At 37.5% G+C, this 22,993-nt stretch overlaps 1 protein-coding gene across 12 annotated transcripts in view; it reads right to left on the bottom strand.

Moving 5' to 3' along the window:
* Positions 1-22,993, bottom strand: part of STS (steroid sulfatase) — a 135,646-nt gene that overhangs the window by 13,378 nt on the left and 99,275 nt on the right. For 11 of the 12 annotated variants that reach the window (XM_056329944.1, XM_056329939.1, XM_056329940.1 and 8 more), the window contains one exon: positions 1,130-5,389. The exons of the other annotated variant lie outside the window; for it this stretch is intronic. In XM_056329944.1, coding sequence (XP_056185919.1) covers positions 5,007-5,389 — 383 coding nt within the window. In that variant the 3' untranslated portion in view covers positions 1,130-5,006. Of the gene's footprint in view, positions 1-1,129; positions 5,390-22,993 lie in introns of those variants that run through there. 12 annotated transcript variants of the gene reach the window in all.

The raw sequence follows: 22,993 nt of genomic DNA on the forward strand, positions 1-22,993 counted from the left end.
ATAACCTCCAGAATCCTTTTGCTCCCTGGTGGTTCATAGTGCAGAGTGTGGCTGTGCCAGCCTTTCCTCCTGCCCACACAGCAGCCGCTCTGCTTGCAGTGACCTGGGCAGGGTGGGCTCTGACTAAAAATGAGCTTCTCAGAGCATATTTCAGATGCTGCACAGGCAACGTGTCCTGTTTTCAGCTGTTAATTTTCTTCCTAGCAGCTGGTGCAGTGCTGTGTTTTGGATCTGGTGTGAGAACAATGTTATAGCACGCTGATGGTTTTAGTTGTTGCTGGATGATGGTTATACGAAGTCAAGGACTTTTCCGTTCCTTGGGCCCTGCCAGCGAGAGGGCTGGAGGGGCACGGGGAATTGGGAGGGGACACAGCCAGGACAGGTGACCTGAACTGGGCAAAGAGGTATTCCATACCATATGATGTCACGCTGAGTATATAAACTGGGGGAAGAATAAGGAAGGGGAGGACATCAACATTATGGTGTTTGTCTTCCCAAGTAACTATTGAGGGTGATGGAGCCCGGCTTTGCTGGAGATGGCTGAACACCTGTCTGCCCATGGGATGCAGAGAATTAATTCCTTGTTTTGCTTTGCTTGCATGTGTGGCTTTTGCTTTACCTATTAAAATTGTTCTTAAATCAACCCTCGAGTTTTACATTCCTTTCCGATTCTCCTCCCCGTCCCTCTGGGTGAGGGGGAGTGAGTGAGTGGCTGCATGGGGCTTGGCTACCAGCCGGGGTTAAACCACAACACAATGCCACAGGAAAGGTAAATGACAGAGAAGATGAAAAGGTCTGTCTTACGCACAAAACTATCATGTCCTAATGTAAGTCAAAACCCGCTATGTTTTAACACATGTACTCTATTAGAACATAGGATTTTTGTAGCTATGCTTGTCCTCTTTTCCTTTTTCCATTTGCTCCTATACCAGGTGACATCTCATGCGAAATTTTTTACATTGTCCACACATCTGAACCCAGATCTCACATTACTACAATGTGAAATCAACTATTGCTGGCAAGTGATGATCCTCACTGAGCTGTAAAGGATACAGACCGTATTCACTTAGTTCTCTGCAAACTTTCTGTTGGATTTCAGTGAGCTAACACCTATCTTCAGAGGCCCGTATTTCCTTTTTCTTTTTTTTTTCTTTTTCTGATACAGTCATCTGAGGCAAGTCAGGACATCTCTATTTTTAAGAGCCAGGAACCTGTGACATCCACTCCCCGGGGAGAAATATTATTTAAGTAATTCCACGTAGTCTCCAATGTCTACTAAAAGAGAGAGTAAATATAATTAGAAATATATGACTATCTTTCTGTGACTCCCCAGTGCGCATATTTTTTAGCCATCTGTTCCCGCTCCTCCAGGCCCTGATCCCACATGGGCTAAACAGTAAGCACAGAACCTATCTGCAAACCTGAAGGGTATCTTATACTTCCTAGTATAGAGGGATCTTCTACATCCTAGTTTTCCAGCTCTTAAAGCATACCTTCTATAAAGAAGGTGTCTTATTGACTAGAAAGTTCACCTTTACCAGGTTACCACTTACAGCATTTTTTTGTTTTTTTCAGTATTGTCAACAGTTAAAGAAATACCATTATCCTTCTGTGGGTGCAGAGGAGGAGCTGAGAACAGAGCTAAATGACTTGCTCTTGCCCTTACAGGGACTCTGTCACAAACTAGGACACAGTTAAATGATACTGTAAAGGAATACACTTCCCTCTGAAGCTTAACTCACAGTTTAAACTGACATATTCACAAACAGGGACCATGTTACAATACCAATGCTCATTAAATGGCAGCTTGAAAGTTACTGCCAAAGTACCAGAGCGGCACGTTCTCCTTGAGCATCCCTTGTCAATAAATTGTGAATCACATATATCCCTTCAATAACCTGTTGTGAAAACACAAATCTTTTCCTTATTAGATCAGGTGGTGCCATTACAAAAATAGTGTACAATGCTTCTCATTTTGTTTTGCAGATAAACAAGACTACTTTAATTACCATGATCTGACATGCCATCTCCAGAACAGAAGGCACAGTACTGAAAGGTCTAATACATTTGCAATACAGGGAAGGTTTATTTTAGTCTTTAAATGGAATGGCTTTAACATAAAGTATGAAAAATACTGCCCTATTCTTAATAGAATCTTTCTTGAAGGAACAATTGTAAAAATGGATTTCAGATTTTACTGCTTAAGTCAAAATATTAAATGCTGCAATAAATTATATTTTGGAAAATACAAAGCTTTTGCCACAAACAAGAAGCAACTCTTATTATTCAGGGTATTCAGGATGTCTTGGGTGTGTTTTCATGTTTTAGATTTCATAATGCAAAGTTAATCCTTGCTAGCCCTTAAATAAGTAGGACATTAGCAGAGTCAAGGAACCCTAAGAGTAAAATCTTCTCGCAAAGACCACTTTTCATTTTCTGACTAGGGAAGAATTAGCCATAGCGATCAATATGACAAGCAAACAGGAGGACTAAGTGGCAAAGAAACAGGTGGAAAAGTATTTGAGGGGTGTGGACATTTCAAGAAAGGAGATTAGAGAGATGGCACCAAAAGCCAAGGAGGTTACAAAGGAAAGGCTATATTCAGGCAAGAAGAAATCAGAGCAACAGACAAATCATCATTTTTTGATAGTTCAGTCAGACAGCATGGAACAGCTGTTCTGCCTAACAGAACAAACATTTTTTACACCTGCAGAAAGAAAAGAATTAATAGCAACATAGCATCTTCTTGTTGAAAAGAAGTAGATGTGGATGTCCTTGAGAATATAAATTGAGCTCCCTGTAAGGTCACAACCCAGCAAACCATCAGAACAAAACAGATTCAATGACACCAAACACCTTGTCTGAGTTACTGCCGTACACATAATACACAACATATTCTTGCTCATATGCTTCATCAGGAGTATTTGCTTGAAAAGTTTTGTGTAAGCTGCAGCAGAGCTGCGGCAGGTGGAGAGAGCACCCCCACACCATGGTGCTCAGTGCAGATGGCCACTGCCTGGGCTGCTTACCTGCTGCAGGGGGTGGCACGCAGGCACCAGCACCATGTCCCAAGGGGTTCTTGGGCCACGTGGTGACAACCAAGTTTGGGATGTACGGATCCTGCCATGATGTCAAGAGGCAGCCACTATCACTAGAAGAGTATTTACATTCAAACTGCTGGCATCTTTCTTCCCAAGTTTATGTAGTACATTCAGTGACTAAATAAAGCAAAGAGCAAATTATGCCACATGAATGGCCACCAGACAGCTTTTCAGGTACAGTATAAACAGTCCTGAATGGTTATCAGGGAAATGCCTGGACAGACTATCAGCATACACAGGACTTTGCTACCTACAGAGAGCTTGCAGAGCACATACTTAAGATACACAATCATGAACACAAGGTGAAACATCAAAAATAGCACTGCAAGGAAAAAGTACAGCACTTCCCAGGACAAGCATCTGGATAGTGTGGAGAATGAAATGTTGAATGAAACTGCAGCAGAAAAATCAAATAAATCTAGGTTTTGCAGACAGAGAAATATACCATATATCACAATATATTTTTATAGGACAGGCTTCAATAGTTCCCAAGAATCAGGTCACAATCTTAATGTTGGCTGACTGAAGCTATTGCATTACTATCATCACAGATCACTTTTGCACCAAACGGATTATAATACATTATAATGTTGGAATTAACTAGTGTTTTCTGATAAGGAACAAGTCACCTTTTATTATCAGGCATCAAATCATTTTAGTATTTTGCTGATATATTCTTCTCTGGTACAATCTGCCAAAGAATATAGTTTGCCTGCCTGCAGAGTGGAAAGAAAATGTGCCTGAATAAGATGCAGATAAAAACTGATACAGAAATTAGCCCTGAAGTACTACAGATTTCCCAAGGCCTTGCTAAGAATTCAGTGACAGTTATATTTGGCTTTAAGTGCTCAAGCCCAAGCTTCTTCTCAGAAAATGATAGATCCTATTGAAAGAGCTTAAACGATGGCAAAGATATTTAAAGGAAGACCAAATTTTATTTATTTGTGATGCACATTACATTCATCAATGGAAGAATAGGTATGCTAGGTAGAGAGTGAAAAGTATCTTTGTAGTATCATGTGAATTTGGAACTCAGCTATCAAGTACGGACCAAATCTTTCATTTTAGCAGCTGGGTGGTAACAATAAGGGAGTGTCTGTATCAGGGATTGAAGGATTTGTGGTTTTTGGGATGGTGGTGTATGAATTTGGCTTGCATATATATATATATATGTATATATGTTTATACACACACACATATATACACATATGGTACACACTGAAGCACACGATTAGTGCACTTGAAGAGGTTTCTTTTTGAAACAAAATTTGTTGCCATGCAATAAGACACTAGCTAGGGAGCACCATTTTAATGTGGATGGATGGTCTTCCACTACATACTCCCTACATTTTTATGGCACATACAATGTTAGATCGTTGGCAATCTGTTTATTATTTCATATCCATGATGCTTGTTCATAGCGATGCTCTTGCAGGTCTGCTCTTTACCTATCTATCAGTTACCAAATTACAGTCACGGGTGGACCTCTCAACTGTTATCTCTCTAGTTTAAATTATTTGGTGCTATGTCCTACTAATGGTGTCCCTTAGCAAAAAGGACTGGAAAGTATGCATTTAGTGGTTGTAATTGACAAAAACTATAGGTAAATTTCCTTTTACCTTGTGTAAGAAAAAGGTCAAGCTGAAGATCTAGAAAATTATCTCATCTAGAAAGTGCCTACAGCCTAGCCATTTGTGGATGAGGATGGCAACATATTTTATACTGATTCTTGTATTACAAAGACAGAGAAGGTGTGCTTGCTCTTCTTCTCTTGGGACATTTTCTTGACTGAAATACTCTTCTGCGTCCTCCTACATAAAACCTTCTGAAGGCTAGCACCACAGTGGTTCAAGTCAGCTACCCACACTCTCTTGTTCCCATTTCTGAAAGGGAATTGCAACTTGTTTATACCGAATGCACCTCCAGCAGGCTCTCCTCTGAGTCATAATCACAGTAGCAAGACTGAAGAAGAGATGAGCAGCATAGCTGGAGCCATGGCTTCCACAGAAGGTTGTCCCATGACAGCTGGTCAGGGACAGCATGCAGGGATCTCATGTGGTTGTTTACTGCTAGGTGTACAACCTCGAGGATTTCATAGAAACGGCTCTCCGTTTCTGGAGTCAGTGGGACTTTCTCTTCAGGGTCTCTGGAGAGATCAAATAGCAGTGGGGGATCATGCTGTGTGATGAATCCTCCGTGGCAGAAGCAAACATGAGAATCATAGCAACCATTGGAGTCTTCAGGACTGAAGTTTGGAGTGAAGAAGAAAACTTTCCAGACAGATCCACCTGCAATTTACAGACACAAAACAGCTGGTGACAAAAGGACAAACTAAAAGTCCTCTAGTCTTAGGCAACTGTAATTTACATCATGGGAAATCAGTCTTGTGGTACAACCTCGCTCTGTACAGAAATTGGAATATACTGAAAGAGTAAAACAAAAGTAATCAAAACAAAAATAAGCAAAACACATCAATTTTCATGCTACACATATTGATGAAATAATTATGATCATTTCATTCCCTTGAAAGAATTCTGATTAACTAAATCATAGAAGACTTAAAAGGACTTTGTGTTTTTACATAAACTGTTGTAGGAAGATTTGCATAAATATTTACTAAGCCATTGCAATGTCCTCTTCAAGACCTACTAAAATGTTCCTTTGCCTCTTGACCACATCCAGATATTGTTGGGCCATATCTACTTTTCGTTTTGCTAATCAAAACAACTTCATCTTTACCTTTTTCTCTCTTGCTCTCTTTGTTTTACTAACCCATTGCATTCTGCCCCACGCCTTCGTTGTAAACATCTGGAGACAGAGTTTCTTGTTTTATTAAATGTGATGACATGAAAACATATAATGGATGCTAAATTTCTGACTTAGACCTCTAGATTTTTTTTTTTATAAAAATAAATCATTGTTATAATAGTACAATTTTTAGGTGACACTCTGCTTTGTAAAATGGGAGCCAAAGGTCTTCATTTATATATTGGTCATTCTCTCTTGGCTTAATTTTCTGTGTACAGAAATTGAACTATCTGCACAAGTGTAACTTCAATATTTTCACTGTTTAAAAATACTAAATACTTCCTGGATTATGAATAAGCAGATACCACTTGTTTCCTTCAAGAAGCACTCTTGAAAAGAAGGTACACCAGAGAATCTGAAAATACTTAACAAGAAAAGAGTAAACAAAAAATGGCTACTATTTTCCTCAAGTATCACTGAACAGGGAAAGCAGGAACAGACAGGCACTTGCAGGGGAGTACATCGTCCCCCCACAGCCAGGGAAGCATACCCTTCTCCAGACATGGACCGGAGAATAATTGATGGGCATAAAAAAATCTGTACTTTATTCTTAATAGAAGTAGGATACTAAAAAGCTGAGGTCCATGATGTCACACTACCTACCAACTTGAGTGTGTACAGACATCAGGAATACATACTCATCAGTAATTTACATTCCTTAGTACCCTGTTACAAAAACACATGTTTTATATTATGTCAAAATTTTTAAATATTGGGGGGAAAACTCTTTTTGGTATTTTGTTCAATTTTTTTAAGTTCACAGAAAGCTTGTTAACTCAGTAACAGATTGTCACAGATTTATATGCACTACAGTGGTTAATATTCATTAATCGATTCATCAATTCAGCAGAAAGCAAAGCACTAGAAAACGTGGGAAGAGCAAAGACGAGCTGGTACATGCCATGCTGTAACTATACCACAGTCATTTTTTAATGATAAAAACAGGTTTAAAGAAAGAAATGTTTCAGGGGAATAAAGAGTCACAGGCTGCAGTTCCAATCTATAGCATGAATTTAAAGGACAGGAGATGACCTTAAATTCTTTACAGCTTCTTCTGTCCCACAGCATTTTTTACATTGTAAGAGATTTTACCTTTAGGAAGCAATTCAATGACAGATCCTGCAGACTTCCAGTTCACTTAGTCCGCACTTAAATCAGGGTCGGAGGGGTGATGGTTATTACACACAATAGACTGGAGAACCCTCTGAATGTTGCTTGGAAGTCAGCAAAGGGGAAGGAGATTTAAAGGCTGAGAGTGACTTGCTGGCACAGACAATAAGGAGGTGGCAAGTGTTAAAAGGCTTTGGCTGTGTACAGCAGCAATGGGTCTTACTGGGGAAGAGGAGAGGAGAGGGGAAGGGGAAGGGGAAGGGGAAGGGGAAGGCAGCATTTTTTCATGTACCTTTCCAATAACATTTTGAAAGGTTGGTTTGATACTTGAATTCTTTGCTGTTTTCTCAGAATTAAAATAACCAAAATCTAACACTCCCCCATAAATTTCTTTGAACTTATGCACAGAACATTTCCCAGAGCAGAAATATGCCTCTCATTTACTGAGAACTAGAATTTACATTCTGGGAAGGTATGTAATTCTATACTAAGCATTCCTCCAGGCTCTTTAAAAGTGTTTAATTGGAAAGATGGACAATGAAGAACATAAAAGGCCAAAGGGCTTTATTAATCAGCGCACTGTGTGCTTTTGCAGACCATGCAACATTTGCCCCACCTGAGAATTTTATCCAGGGCACTATAACACCCTGATAGAAGAAGAGCAGAAAAAATTATATAGCTATTAAAATGTCAGCTAAAAGAAATTCCAGTAAGGCCATGCACATGAGAACTTTGTGGTCAAGCTGTCTTACCACACATCCATCTTTGATGGCACACTTGTGCTGAATGACATTGAAAAGACATTTTCAGCCAACATTTTTTGGTGTTGGGCACTGTAGCACTAGGCTGGTTCAAGGGCTTACAGATAGCAACATAAAGTTGGGATTCTGAATTAATGCAAGTCAGTAGAAGCAGCTCATATAGTTTAGACACAGGGAAAAGAAAGAAATAAGAAAATTGTGCCATGATTTTTTTTCCCACCACAGAATAAAGAATTGTTCAGGTTTGACTATATACAGAGCATATGGCATGTTGCAAAGTCATGCATGGGGCTGGGGACAAGGCATGGGCAACATCACATCATGTCCGAATCACATTGCTAGGGTTTTGAAGAGTTGATGCTAGTTTATCAGCTATGTAGCTACATAATGTCATGATCATACTGTGCAAAACAGGGAGCTTTGGGAGAGCAAAGACTGTTACTGTGCAATGTCAGTCTGTTGCACTGTAACTGCTTCAGCAAGGATCAGGAACTTCACATGGTGTTGGAGGAACAGCAGAGCAGACTTTAACTGCTGATTTCCTAAGCATTATAAAAACTAAAGCGTTATCTGTCAGCATCTGTGGCTGTGGAGCAGCCAGTGTAAAATATTAGGGGACATAAAGAGCCATCGGACTTCTCATCTCTAAAGCTGATGAACTGTATAAGCCTCGATATCAGAGAGAGCTCTCTCCCAGTGTCTCTCAGCTGATATAAAATCTCATTTTGTCAGAGGGTTAACTACAAGGATCAAGTTAATCTCTTGGTAATTAACAATACCTTTGTTCTGCAAAGCATCTGGATAGCAAACTCTCTTTATATAAAAAGATAACTACATGTCTCTTCCTTAGTGAAGTTAGTAGTAAAGTCGTCAGGGCTGCCCCACAGACAAGTATATCAGGTCCCTTCTAAAACAGCAGGCAAGTTCTAAGCCTGCAGCTCCCTTAAAGATCCTGTCCCAATACTTAACAGCTACTTTATTTAGCATCCACTTTTACTGCAGTTCTCCAGCTCTCTAAATTGTCCAACAACTTAACCTATTCAGGTCTCAGAATACCTCTTTCCTTCACATGTTAAGAAAAACAAAACTACAGAAGTTGTACATCTAAACAGTCTCAAATTAAGTAGGTTGCAATTAGTTCAAGCAAATCTGCTATGAACATAATTGTTCACAGTTCAATCTCCCTAACAGACTTCTCTTCTGTTTTATTATCCTTCACCCATCTATTTATCCTCTCATACTCATACAGGCAACCGTAGTTCCAACAGACAGGTAACAGCCATGAGATTAAAAAACAGTTTATCAGTAAGATATATTAACATTTCCTAAGTGAAGTGACACACTGGATAGGGATGTTATTTCTGTTACAATAGCTCTGTTCTTCATCACTGATGGCTAAACAGTGTTTTCTGATAAGCAGTTCTTGAAGTGAATAGAAACTATTGCCGTGTTACTGCCTGGACCTCATTTTTACTGAATGTAATCTATGACAGTAGCTTTGTAGGTTTGCTGCTACTGTCATCTCCTTTGTTCATATTATTTTGTTTCTTCTTTCTGTAGAAGAACAAGGTAAACAAGTCCGTTGTTCACTGTAAACGGGGAAACTGGTTTCTCCTTGACTTCAGATGCCTTTGAGCATAACCCTTCAGGTGTAGCATACCGATGTAATTCGCCCACAGACTTTTCCTGTATCTCAAGTGCACTCTGCAGCCGTTGTCAGCTCCCACACTCCAACTCACGATTCTCAATGTTTCTACAGAGTAGCAGGTGAAAGCTGCAACTCACTTGAAAATTGCATTCTTCAGATAACTCTCATTACTAGATTGAATCTTTTGTTCCTGTTCCCTATATATGTAGAATCATTTAGAATTGTTAGGTTCTATGCTAATCTTATATAGACATCACATATGTGTATGTATTTAGCTCTTCAACAATTTAACAATTTAAAAAAGGTTTTGGTTGCAAAATTATTGTAAAATTATATATAGCACATAGAAAATACACATATTATTTTTATGACTATGTGCATTCCTCAAACAGCTAATAAAAATCTGTTATTTGAGTTTAAAAATGTGTAACTATTGTTCTTTCAGTGAAAACTTGTATTTTTGATACTTGCTTTAGTATCAGAGTATCTCAGGATGTTATATTGTTACTTCAGTCAAGAGACAGCACATTATGTCCCAGTGTAGGTGGGGAATAACTGAGTGATATTCAAAGACATGTTAGTTTATGAGAATCAGTTGTTGCTAGAAGAGGTTTGCATAAAGTACTGTGCAGAACATAAGAGTATTTGAGGTAAAACCATGAAAAAGACCAGCAGGAACAGTGATTTTAGAATCTTAAGAGTAGAAACTGCAGTGTTAAGTATCCTTTAAAACAGAAAGGATTACACATTGGTGGACATCTAATAGTCACAACGAACTGTTAGAGGAAAAATACAAGACAGTGAAAAACCATGCTCAGCTACTGAAATCTCATGACTGAGCTCCTTATCTAGATTAAGTTCTGTGATACGAGAAGCTTCCACTCAATTCTGTTCAAAAGCCTAGCTGCTGAATGGTAGCAGCTGACAAAGAATTCTTTTCCTGAATACTTCATCATCATCTTCAAAAAGAATTGACTGATTGCTTACAGTGTTTTCTTTCCTTAGTTGAAGAAAGTCCCAAATGGGAACAATCTGTGGGTATGGAAACTATGCTGCCAAAATAGGGAGTGCTATAATGCAGTGTTATGCCTTGGATTTGGAAGTCTTAGTTAAGAGCAACATGGAAGAATACATGTTGCTCTGGAAAAAAAAAATCCATCCATAGTTATTTGATGCACATAATCCAGATGCTTGCTAAAGATTTGCCTGAAGAATCTATTTACTTGCTGAATGGTCCATATGATTTTCAGTTTATCCAAGCAGCAGCTGATGGCATGCTGAAGACAGAGTAGAATGTTGGTTCAAAAAATAATTGGTCCAAATGTTGACACAAAATTATTGGTCATATCCAACCTATATTCAAAAGTCCTTGGAAACAGAAAAGCCATCTTTTATTGCTTTTGAGAGACATGCTATTGATTTGCATGTACGGGTTTTCCACTGAAGTCAGTAACAGACGGCAGTTAGGAACTGAAGGAGCAACACACTTAAGAACATGTGTCATAGCCACTTTGTCAAGGATGACAAAACCCAAAAAGAAATTTATTCAGAATTGTGTCTTGTCTTTTGTCTTTTCTGTCCTTCAAAAATGCATTTTATCATCAGAAAATAAATTGACAATCATTACTGTCTTGCATGAAGTGGATACAATCATTCTGAGTGAAAACAGATCTGCAAGATTCAGAAAGCAATTTTCCTGATCCTGAGCAAATGTAAAAGACAAAGATGCAAAGAAAGTCCTAAGCAACTTCTCCAAATATTTTCAGACAACTTCAAAGCAACCAAAACCATCCCCAGGAATCTGTTCATAAACTATTTCCTCCAGCCATTTTTTGAAATTTGGATGTCAAAAAACCCCTTGTCACACAGTACTAATAAAGCATTCCAAATCATTAATCTGAAAATTGAAAGTGTGTTTAATCTTTAAATAGCAAGAAGTGCATCTAAAACCAAAGAACTAACTATGCAAAATTACTTCAAAGGTGAAAAGTAGAAATTTTGTAAAAGCAGTAGCCTGGAATTTTGCACAATGCCAAACAATACTGAATATTCATTCATTTTACTGTAAAAAGTTGAGGACAAAGGTGAATTACACTTTCTTACAGGTGTCACAGATACTTGATTTTTTTTCCAACTTTTAAAAAGCTAATAGGGCTTTTAAAAAGCTGATAGGATACTTAGGAAATCTGAAAAAAAAAGTTTGAAAATCGAATCAGGTGTAAATAATAACATAGCAAAGGGTTTTGTTTCATCAGAATGAAAAATCTGAGTTAAGAAAGAAACCATTTCTAAGTGATATGGTGCAAAAATCTCAGTATCAGACAGCCCTAAATATTAAAAAAAAAAAAATCTGAATGACTGAACTTTTGGTTTTATTGTATTATAATATGTGTAGTTCAGCATCTGAAATACAGTATTTTTTCTCCCACTGTTAGAAAATGCATCTCTTTGCCAGAACTGAAACTAGCAAAAGATTACAAATGGTTTTAAACTTTGGGGTGAATAGCTGAAAGTAAATAGGAATTTTCATCCTTTGTTTTTATTAGAGAGAAAAGTTGGAAAAATTGTTCAGCTATTAAGCCAATTAGAACTACAAAAAAGGAAATTACATGACAACTTGAGGGTGTGCTAATATCTGGCATTTCAGATGGATATTGAGCCTTGAAGTACATAGAAAAAGTTTAAACCTATTTCATTACAGCTCTTATGAGCCTATCATTTGGAACCAACGCATTTAAGGAAACGGAAAGCAGAAGTTTCCTGAAGGACTGTGATGCAGAATAAAGTTATCAATGGATGTATGTTCAAACAATGCAAAGACCTTCAAAATCCTGAATTGAACCTAACCACCAAAAGTACTTATCACACACAGGATGTTCTCTTAAAGATGGTCAGCAGGGTTTCTTACATAAACTCACTTCCAAGAAAATTTCTAGAAGTCTCTGTTCTGTTTTCATGTGGACATCCTCAAGGTTAAGGTCTTCCAAAGAAATCCAGCAGCCTGCCAGTTTGGACCTTTATGCAACAATCAATCTTCATTCCACAGTTCTCCAGTCAGCACGAATGATTGAGTTGGAAGAGAAGAGTTTTAGCAAAGCAATGGGAATATTTTCTTGCCTTGGTGGTATGCAGAATGGATGCAGAGATCTTCAGCTATTCTCCAGATGACAGTAAGTGATGGCAAAGAGAAAGAACCTTGCCTCTCTCCTAATCTCCAGCTTAAGGAATGCATGCGTGCAACAAAGTGAAAAACATGCTTTACCCTTTTGAAGTGCCACAACCTGCTAAAATCTCCTTCCTGCTAGAAACAAGAACACAGAAGGGTCTCCTGGAGCTGCAGATGAGATGAATGCATTTTAACTGTTCCTTCTGTAGGACTTTAATGGAGAGGTCAGCATGATTTTGATGAAAGGTTACTTCAGGTCTGACACTCAATTAATACAAAATCATTTTGACTAGGAAACTATATTCAATCATGCCTGAAGTAATCCAAATAATCAAGTTTTTTTGAGTTTTGTTTGTTAGTTTGGGAGAATGGCACGTTGGATTGGTGTACAAGAGGTTTGGCTTGTGCCTTCCACATTGCAGCCACCCCTGCCCCTTAGTTTGCAATCTAAATCAGGAGAAAAGGAAGTGAAATAAGAAAAAAAAAAAAAAAACCAACAACAACAAAGAAAAAGAAGAGAAGGTCTCTATTTCATTTGAACTTAACCAATTGGACTAGGAAGTTAAATTTATGTTCCTAGGATGATTAGGAATAGGGTAAATATTTTTTTTAAAAGGACAGGATTTAATTTTTTCCCCCTTCCCTTTATTTCTCTCTCTCTCCTAGAGTAAGCAGGGGAATGCTGGTAGGGAGTGCAGTACTGCAAGTCCTGGGGTATAAATAGCACTGCCTGAGCCTAACAATAACTCTGCTGCCACTGTCACAGAGCAGAGCAGAGGCAAGAAAATATTGTAACAGTATTTGTCATGTTTGTCAGGGGAAACACTTTTGTACCTGAAATACTCTTAGCAGAAATGTGTATCAGTTGATTAGGTCAATTTTCTTGAGCTTGATATAAAACAGTTTTGTGGTGTCTATTCAAGCTAGAAATGCTCTTCTCCCTTTCAGCAGCTATGTTATTTCACACTTACCAAATAATATGCCCATACTGTGTCACCCAAATTCAGCTGCAGCTGCTCTGATATAAGGATCAAGATAGCAAATTAAAATACTTAATGAGATAGTTTAGGTAAATGATACTTGATGCTTACTCTGCTTCCTCCAGCTGTTGGGGTTGAAACACTGAACACAAACAAGGGATCTGGGAGACGATTTGGGATTTCTGGAGGCTTTTCGTGATTGTGGTGCCTCTATTAAAATGGGCAAGACCACGTAGAGAGAGAGAGGAAAAAAAAACACAAGGGGGCAAACAAAGAGTGAAGTCAATGCTCACAAAGTGATCTGGGAAGCAGGGGAAATAAAATATCTTCGATAATCAAGTAGATTAAAAAATTGTAATGGACTTCAGCGAGAAACAGTAATGAGTGACTCAGATGTTTCATGCAGTGTAAAAACATATGTCTTGATATCATTAAAGAAGAAAACAAGGAGCAAAGAAAGAAGCTAAAAAGATCTTAAAAAAACAAAACAAAACAAAACAACTTCCCCCCACTCCCCACTTCTAAGCTGAGAGAATTCTCTAGAGAGAACAGTGGAAGTGAAGGAACTTGTGAAACTAAAAACAGAAAAGGTAAGCGACAGGGGTTGCAGAAGGGAAAGACTCACACAAGGGTTTGTTCATTTAAGAGGATCACAGGAAGATTTACTATCAGTGAGACTAGAAGCTCAGAAATAGGGAGGGAAAGGGAATAAAGATGGGAAAAGGATGAAGATAAGGTAAAAGAACACAGTTCAGAGGGGAGAAAGGGGCTGCTCTTTGTCCAACAAAAACATGATGTAAGTAACCTGAAGACTCAGGAGTTATTAGTGAAGGAAAAGTGAATTTTATCCTGTGACCTACATATTGTGAATTAGATACCTGATGCTATTTAAGTCTTACATGTAATTGTGCAGTTTTTCATGTATGGTGACCCTCAAAACCAGTAAGTGGTCTGCAGCACTTGCCTTCTACTGTTGAGAAAATCTCAAGAAAAAAAACTTTCCTGTAGACTGTAACATGCACAACTGTAAATATCAGTAAAAGATATGTCTATGTATCTATGGGAACTTGTTACTTATTGTTGCAAGTTTCTGTACAATTTATTTAAAAGATTACTTTGCCTCTGTGTCTTGATATTCAGACAAAGGCCGGTGACAAGGAATGAGGTTCAATAAGACTTAATGAAGTTTATAAAGTGATTTTGTGGAAGGAGACCTATGCCTTTACATGAAGAGCTGCCCCAACCACCAATAACAACTATAGGAAAAGAATAAAAAGATTCTCAGAGAGTTGATAGCTAACTGACAAGTTAAATGACTGTTTTAGTCTTGTGTTAAAAGGAAAATTGAACAAGCAAAGCAAGTGGCACTTTCTTAATTAGGTTTTAAAGATCTTTATGCCAGTGTAACTTAAATCAGGATCTGTATCTCATCCATGTTTTTCTTTTCTGACCATTCTTGTCAGTTCTTTCATGACACTGATGCATGGATAAAATGCCACTCTGTACTGCAAAACCAATTCACTATTTGTATTTTACTATACAGTCTAACCTGGGTATCTTATTTTTTGCATATATGTAGACAGGTCCTTATTTGAACCTCTGCTGATTTAAAAGAAAAATGACACCAATTAAATGACATGATTCTAAAATTCCCAGTCAACTTCGTAAGACTCCATAGTGTCATTCCTGACACTTAGCAAAATAACAATGTTTCTCACATCGTGAAAAAGGGGGCAAAGTATTTCTAATTTTAAGTTCAAGGTACTGAGTAGGATTTATTGTTCATTGCTATGCTGCTGCTTACTATGCAATCTGACAGTCTGGTCACCTCACCTAATTTTGGATCACTGCAATGTGGAGGTTTTTCTGCCACCTAGTTACCAGCCTATAGTGATCTGCTTCTTACCTGTGTTAGAAGTCTCTGGATGGCCCGAGGTTGTAGCCTTTCCTGCAGCTCTGTGCTCCCATCAGCTCCTGCTCCTGACGACTCCCTGGATGGACCTTGAACCTGAATCACCACTTTGCCTGGCCTGGGACTATTAGTGGACCCTGTTGTCAGTACCCAGCTCTGTTCACTCTGCTTGGGTGCTAGAAGACGTTGCTCTGTCAGTAAAGGCACAGGCAGTGCTGGGACTCACTTCTTTTTAGAGTGAATTCTCACCCCAAGTTAGAGTCAAACTTCTTGTCTCTCCAACGTTCTCTAGTCCATCTTTAACTTTGCTTTCTAAGATCAAGTATCAGTCTTCAAGGTGCTGCTGCTTATGGAAGATACCACAGTGTTGACAGGTGGTGAGTTAAACATCTCTCAAGCATATATATTAACTGATGTGGCCAGAAAATAGAGAGAGGTTTTCCTTCCTTGTTCATATATGTTACTGCTGTATACTGTTTTTAATGACCCTTACTCATCTTGAATGATCGTTCAATGACCTTTGAAATATAATCACTAGCTGCAGTACATCTGCATTGACTCTGCTTGTGATGCCTGTATATTTCTCATATTAATGTATTCAGTTTCCTCTGTTCCAGTTGTAGCAAATAAGAACTAAAGCTCACTTCAGATATTTCAAATTAATTTTATTTTTGTCATCTAATTCATCCCCCTGCCACTGCACAATTGTTCCCTACAATGTACTTTTTAAGAGATCTCTTGACGGATGGAGTCTTCTATTGTAACTTTTGTGCTACTATCATCCATTTCCTTTATTGTGGAAGACAAAGAAATTTTATTGGCACACTCTTTTCACTTAGTGTTTTATCTACTAACTTTTTCAAATAAAAATCCTTCACATACTTTTGCTGGAGTTTAAACAAAGATTTTGGAGCAGATGATTGCCTCGGAGTTCATTTGGGTTGCTCCATCTCTCAATTACTTGTTGCATTGTCTGTTCTAAATTGCACTTCTACGCCTTTTGTAGAGTTGTGGTGCACTGAAGTGAATGTTAAAATCCCTGTGAATTTAGTGAGAGGATGATTCCATCTCATTTGCCTCCAGTTCAACAAAGTATTTCCACTTAGCTTAAGAATACAAATAATAACCCCATGCTTAAATGTAGCAAAGTACAATGTCATCGCTGACTGAAGATGCTGTGTGCTCAACTAGCTGTTTAAACAAGGATCTACCTATGCACCTCAACTCCCATCAAGTCTCCTACTTCAAACTAAGTGATTATTCTTTTGGTGATATGTGCTGCTGCTTAATAAAACCTGTTTATTTCTTTGCTACACTGATACTGATGTATACACTGTCAGTGATTTATTTAATGTTGTCTCAAGGTCTATAGGAAGAAGAAACCTGAATCAAGTTTTACCAAGTAAGACAAGTGTCCTGCTCACTGGACAACTCTACCTTGTAGAAAAATCAGTGTTCAGCATTCAGATCTTACCTCCCTGAAGATTAAACTCATGTCTGCTTTGCAACATCCTATATCTCCAAACATAATTCCTCACTCAACATCCCCTCAGTAAAATCTTGTTGCTTTTTCCCTTCCGGAATATACATGGACATGTATACATTACATCCTACTTAGTGTATCTAGGTAAGCTGAAGTGTTCTTGAGCTCTGTGGTGCATGGACCTGGGTGTAGTATTTGAACAAAGCCTTTCCACACCTCTTGAGCCTGCTGGAGAGATTCAACAGCATAGAATAGTCCTACACAACGTCCAGAGCGCTCAGCTGAGATGTAATCAGCCATGGAGTAAGTTCTTAAACTAGAAGAAAGCAGCAATGGAGCTGGGAAACTCCAGCCATTGTCCTTCATTGTCTGCATTTTATCTCCTTAAACTTTTATGTGTAAGAAAAATTGCTAGGACTTCAGGCAATGTTTGATTTCTCTCCTAAAAATGACTACAATCCAGATTCTAACTTAAAACTTCTAGCCAATGATTTTCATGGGCCACAAAGTGGGGGGAAGGAGGATGTTGGGGTTTTTTTACCATGATACATGAGTGACAAAATTAATTCCATTTCATTTTTTCCCTCTAATGTCTGAAGCACAGTTGAAGGAGGGTAGGTAGACCACTGCTGCAAATGATGCAGTAAAAGCAATGTTTATTCTCTTTGGCTTGATCTCCTATTTTTAACTACTTACATAATTCAAGATAATAATTCTAGTGTGCCTCAAAATATCTTTCAAGTGGACATTTATGTCTCAAACTTAATCCAACATTTATTATTATTTATTGTGGCACCATGAGGTCCAGGTTTTGTTATGCAAGACAGTTACAAAGATGAGTTAAACAAAGCTTCATCCTTGAGCATGAAATCCTACACCTTTTTACTGGTCTAAGAGTATGTTCCTATGGACTATAGTTTACTTTAAGGGCTTTAGCCCATTATTTTAGGAAGTAATATAAATAAATAGAATATAAACCAGCTTGAAGTCTAAAGTCATTCAGTTACACATTGTACTTCCTCAAAATTACTGAAAGTGCTTTTGGCATTACATTACAAGATATAAATTTTATATATGCCCTCCTTCCTCACTGCAGTTAAAAGTGATGACAGCACTCAAAGGATATTGTGAAATACAAACATCTGCATACTGGTAGTTGTTTTTTGGCTTTTGAAGCTTACATTCAATTTTTAATTCCTAGTTCTGTAAACTCAGTTTTCATCTCTCAATTTTAGCTGGTTTCTTTGCCAAAACACTCTTTAAAGATCTGTGACAATAGTAATGGTAACAAGAAACACCAGGAAATGTTTTTCTATTATATTCACTACCACGTCTCCTTTCTCTAAGCATTTTTATGCTATTCACAAGGAAAGTAACCATATACATATTCCTCATCTGTTGCAATGGAAAAGAAAATGGATTACATAAACGATTTTCGGATGTAAACCAGGTCTGGTTTAGCATTCAGCAGTGGTTTGCAATAATCCATTCTGCTTCATACTATAGTGCGTTGCACGCTGACAGACTTTTACCAGAACCTCAGCCTAGTGATTAATTAAAGCATACAAATTCAGGCAATTTTTACAGGGTTGCTTAATTTTCTCTTACAGTTCCAAAGATGCTTCTAACTGGCTGGCATTCACACTGAACATTCCCAAGATAAAACTCTGGCTTTTTACTAACACTGAGTTAGTATTCCTAACTGAGTTCTTAGCGCTTACACTGTGTAGACTTACCCAAAAAGGAACCTGAAATTCAGTTAGTATTAGAGATTAGGAATTTTTCCCATCAAACTGCATTCAAATGGAAGTCAGGCCAGGCAAATGGACTCGGTAAACAATTTTACTATTACCCAGGTCCTCACCTTCACTTTGAAAAGTTTTCCTGTCTTGCTGAATCTCACAGGTCTGACTAGTTCTAACTTCAGCACTTTCAATCACTGCTTTCTTCTTGTCTGTCTAACATAAAAAGACCAAAAAGCTAAATGTAAAAAAGGTTGCCTGCTTCCGCAACTATCTCCCCAAGAACAGATCAGAATTTGTCAGAGGAGGAATAAGATGCCCCTATACAGACATATTACACACCCATGCAGATCCTTGGATGACCAAGAACGCAGATAACTTAAGATTTCCTAAAAGGTTCTTTGCTACCTGCCTAAGACACAATGTGTTCTCATACACCTTGTCCTAATATGTAGCAACAGAAATACAAAATCTAACAATGAATAGTGGCAAGGATTTGAGGTCAATGTAGTCCACAGAGTGAACAAATTGCTTGAAATTGGTTAGAAAAGACCAAGTATAATTGTCATGGGAACTTTTTCTTGTGTGTCCAGGCAGAAACTGCATTGACAGGCTCAGTCAAGCAATGAGGTTTACATGTCAATGAGATACAAACCTGTTGCTGACTCTTCCATGCCACAGCAATAACATGGATTTATCAGGCTTGACAATATTAAGAAATACTTAGCAAGGAACACTAGGGCTGTTGTGCATGTAGACACTGCCCTTGTTAGCTGTAATCATTTGCTAACACCTTATGTTTGAGCAGTATCCACTAACGGAATAATCCTTTGTAGCATTCAAATTATATATACTTAATTTTCTAGCTTCATTATGAGTTAACAATCTATAAATGCCTTCACATTTAAGATGTGTTAGAGACACTGTAAAATGTTGATTTTTGCATATTTTCTATCTTCAAAATATGAACATTTCTCTTGTCTACTTATAATTGGATTAAATGCCTTGAAAGACATATACTCAAAAATATTCTGTGAAATACAAGTAGTACATTTACTTTTCTTTAGTTCAACCTGCTGATTGCTAAATATTCAAATATACTTCTCAGAACTTAGGATTTTTTTGCTTTCTTCCCCCCAAAAAATAACCCCAAACCGCCTAAACCTCAGTATGTGGTAACTATTTAAAAGTACTGGAAGAAATTAGAACACTTTCTAACTGCAGATCTGAAATACTTCGGCATATGAAAGGGGGCAAAAAAGGAGGCCTTTGATAATTCTCAGTATCTACAGGCATTGTATAATCTATTCAGTATCAAGTTCCAAAATCCAGTTAAAGCATTTCACAGCACCTTTTCTTGAGTATTACAGCCTCACTGTGACCACCAGTATGGTTTTCTAAGACAGCCTGGTATTTGGAGCTACTTGGCATTCCTGAGATCACCAGAACTTCTAAATGACTTAGCAGGTTTGCTAGGGCAGAGCTGAATGAAGCGAAGCAGATGAACAACCTGTACTCTTGTACAATTTTTTGCAATTCCCAGTTGCTTTTCTATCCACTGAATGACTATGTTTCCATTGGCCATGAAACTAAAACTAAGACATTTGTGTTCAGTAATTTTGTGCTAAGACAACCCTATTCATACACTTTGCAAGATTTTTGGAAGGATAAACCTGCAAACTGCCAAAGTATGATATTGAATAGAACAATCTAGTTGTAAAAAAACCTGTAAATGTTGTTAATATTGATAAATTCAAATATCATATTCTATTTCAAATATAATTCATTTTTTCATAATTGATTTCATTTTATTACAATCCATATTTGAAGTACCATAATGTATTTTCTAACAGCTAAAGAATGCATCCGATTACCAACATATTTTCCATAATAGAAGGACAAAAATAGAGAAAGAAAATCAAAATAATGTATGAAGCTTCAAAGTTTTCCTTCAAATTTTAAAAGTGAGCAATGCAAACAGGACTCCACACAGAATTCTGTGTGCTCTCTGTAGCTGTTTGTTGTTTTTAAAAAAAAAATAAAAAAAAAAATCAGTTATTCAAGCCCTCAATTTCAGCATGACACAACAGCTTCATTTTATTCTCTCCCTCATTTGCCTGATTCTAGCTTTGGTGTTCTTATGCTGACCAGCTCTGTTAGGATAAATTCCTCTAAATTATAATTAGGTTTTGTAGCAAATTTCAAGCTTTTATGGCAAAACTTCTCTCTCACAGCACAATTCAAACAATTTTCACTTCTGTGAAACATATGTTCCTCCTCATATTTACACATAAGCTCATGCCTTCACAGCATACATACAAAAAAAAGAAAAAAAAAGTTTTGTTTATCTTTGGCTTTCTTCTAAGTTGCTTTTTGAAAACTGACCTGAACACTCATGGGCTCCAGCTGTTTCTGAATCATAAAGATATATGCTCTTAGAGCCTCTGGCTACAGCTGGAAATTGGCTTTAGTAGCAATTGCATTGTTTTCAGAATCCAAAAATAATTGTCAACTATAAATACTATAAGCAATCTACCAAGCAGTATTATAGAACTGTCATTATTATCCTATATAGGTGCAACTCATAACTTTAAAATTTATTATAATACTTCTGAATGAAAATTATGTTTGAGGATTAGGCTTTGAGAAAGACAAAAACATGATATCCTAGAGTGCACCTGATACAGACAAAGAGATGGGAAGAGCTTTCGTGCAAAAAGCATTGTTCTAGCTTCTACCTTGGGTATGCTGCATAAAACAGAGGGAAATGCTACAGCAAATTCCATTTTTATATAAATGCCTTAATATCCACCGTCTACATGCTGTGTGCAGGAACTGCATTTTCCCTTAATGCAACTTAATCATGTTTAGGAAAAAAAAGTAACAGCTAATTAAAAGCAAACAGCAATGTAATTGCAACAAATATCTGTTTGCTAGGCTGAATGTTGGGATAATTGAGAGATGAAGAAAAGTAAAGAAAATGCATGAAAGGGCCTCCATGGCCAGCTGTAGGAAAGAGAGTGGACTAAGATCCCAGTGGGACTAAAGAATTTGCAGTTCTAAGAAACTGTAGCCATGAAGAACTACTGAGTCCAAATTTTAATGTTTTCCACAGCGCTGTAGAACTGGAATAAAATGTATTCAGAAGAAACATCACAGTGTTGAGATACCATTTGTACAGAATAAGTAATTCTTCACTCAGGTAGAATTATTTACTCACAATGTCTTGTCTACCATTTCTACTTCATACTTTTGTAGTGCTAGATTCAAAATCATCATGAGACTATCTACATTTTGCTATTTCTTCTCCCTAATTAACCTTGTGTTTATGTATTATGGTAGTATTTTAAAAGATCCAAAAAACCAATGAATTTACAGTGCTGGCTTTTGGAAGATAGAAAGTTATTTAGAGTTTGGAATTGGAGGGGGTTGGTACACTTTGTTGGGAAAAAAAGAAAAAGGTGTGAATCAACTCAAACCTCCCAAAATGACAATTATATAAGGAGGGGCTAAAGTAGAGAATTACATGTGGTTTGGAAGCAGCAGCAGCGGCACAGTAGGTCAAGACATCATTGAGCTCAAACTATAAGGCTTTGCTGGCTAAGTAGTTTTGCTAACAGGATATGAACTGACACTTCTTAACTATAATGTTTTTAGGACTGAGATTCAGTCTCCAGTTGTCACTGAACAGGACCATATGGATGGATCAGAGCTGAAAACCTGCCTGTACAACATCCTATGGAATTGAAGAAGCCCAGATAATATAATCTTGAAGACAACTGAATCTTGGACTCTACTCTTCTCACTGAGCAAGTGAGATGATCAAGAAGCTTGCTTCTGTGATATAATACCATTTAAAAATTACTGTACAACAGACAGGTAACGGGTTGCAAATGAAAAATTGGCACACGTGGTAATGGAAAATTATCTTACAGATTACTAACATTTCCTAATACTAAAATGGTCACCCTTTCTTTATTGAACTAGTGCTAATTCTAAGTACTAAATTATCATGCTCTTCATAGGCCAATACATTTTTGGATAAAACTCTGAATAAATTTGAAAAATTTATTTTAGGGATTTGTTCTGTACTACTTCATGGACGTTGTTCTGCTAAGATGTCATTGAAAGAACTATGACAAAACCTACTAGTGACATGCAGTCTCTTTCAGTTTCTAAAAGCTTTTACACAACTACATCTACAAAAATTCCCTACTAAGAAAACAAAACAAGAACAAACTAAAAAAGCTGGATTCCTTTCTTCCCTTTAGTTTTAGGAAAT

The sequence above is a fragment of the Falco biarmicus genome, chromosome 2, assembly GCF_023638135.1.
Source record: "Falco biarmicus isolate bFalBia1 chromosome 2, bFalBia1.pri, whole genome shotgun sequence".
Classification (NCBI taxonomy): Eukaryota; Metazoa; Chordata; class Aves; order Falconiformes; family Falconidae; genus Falco; species Falco biarmicus.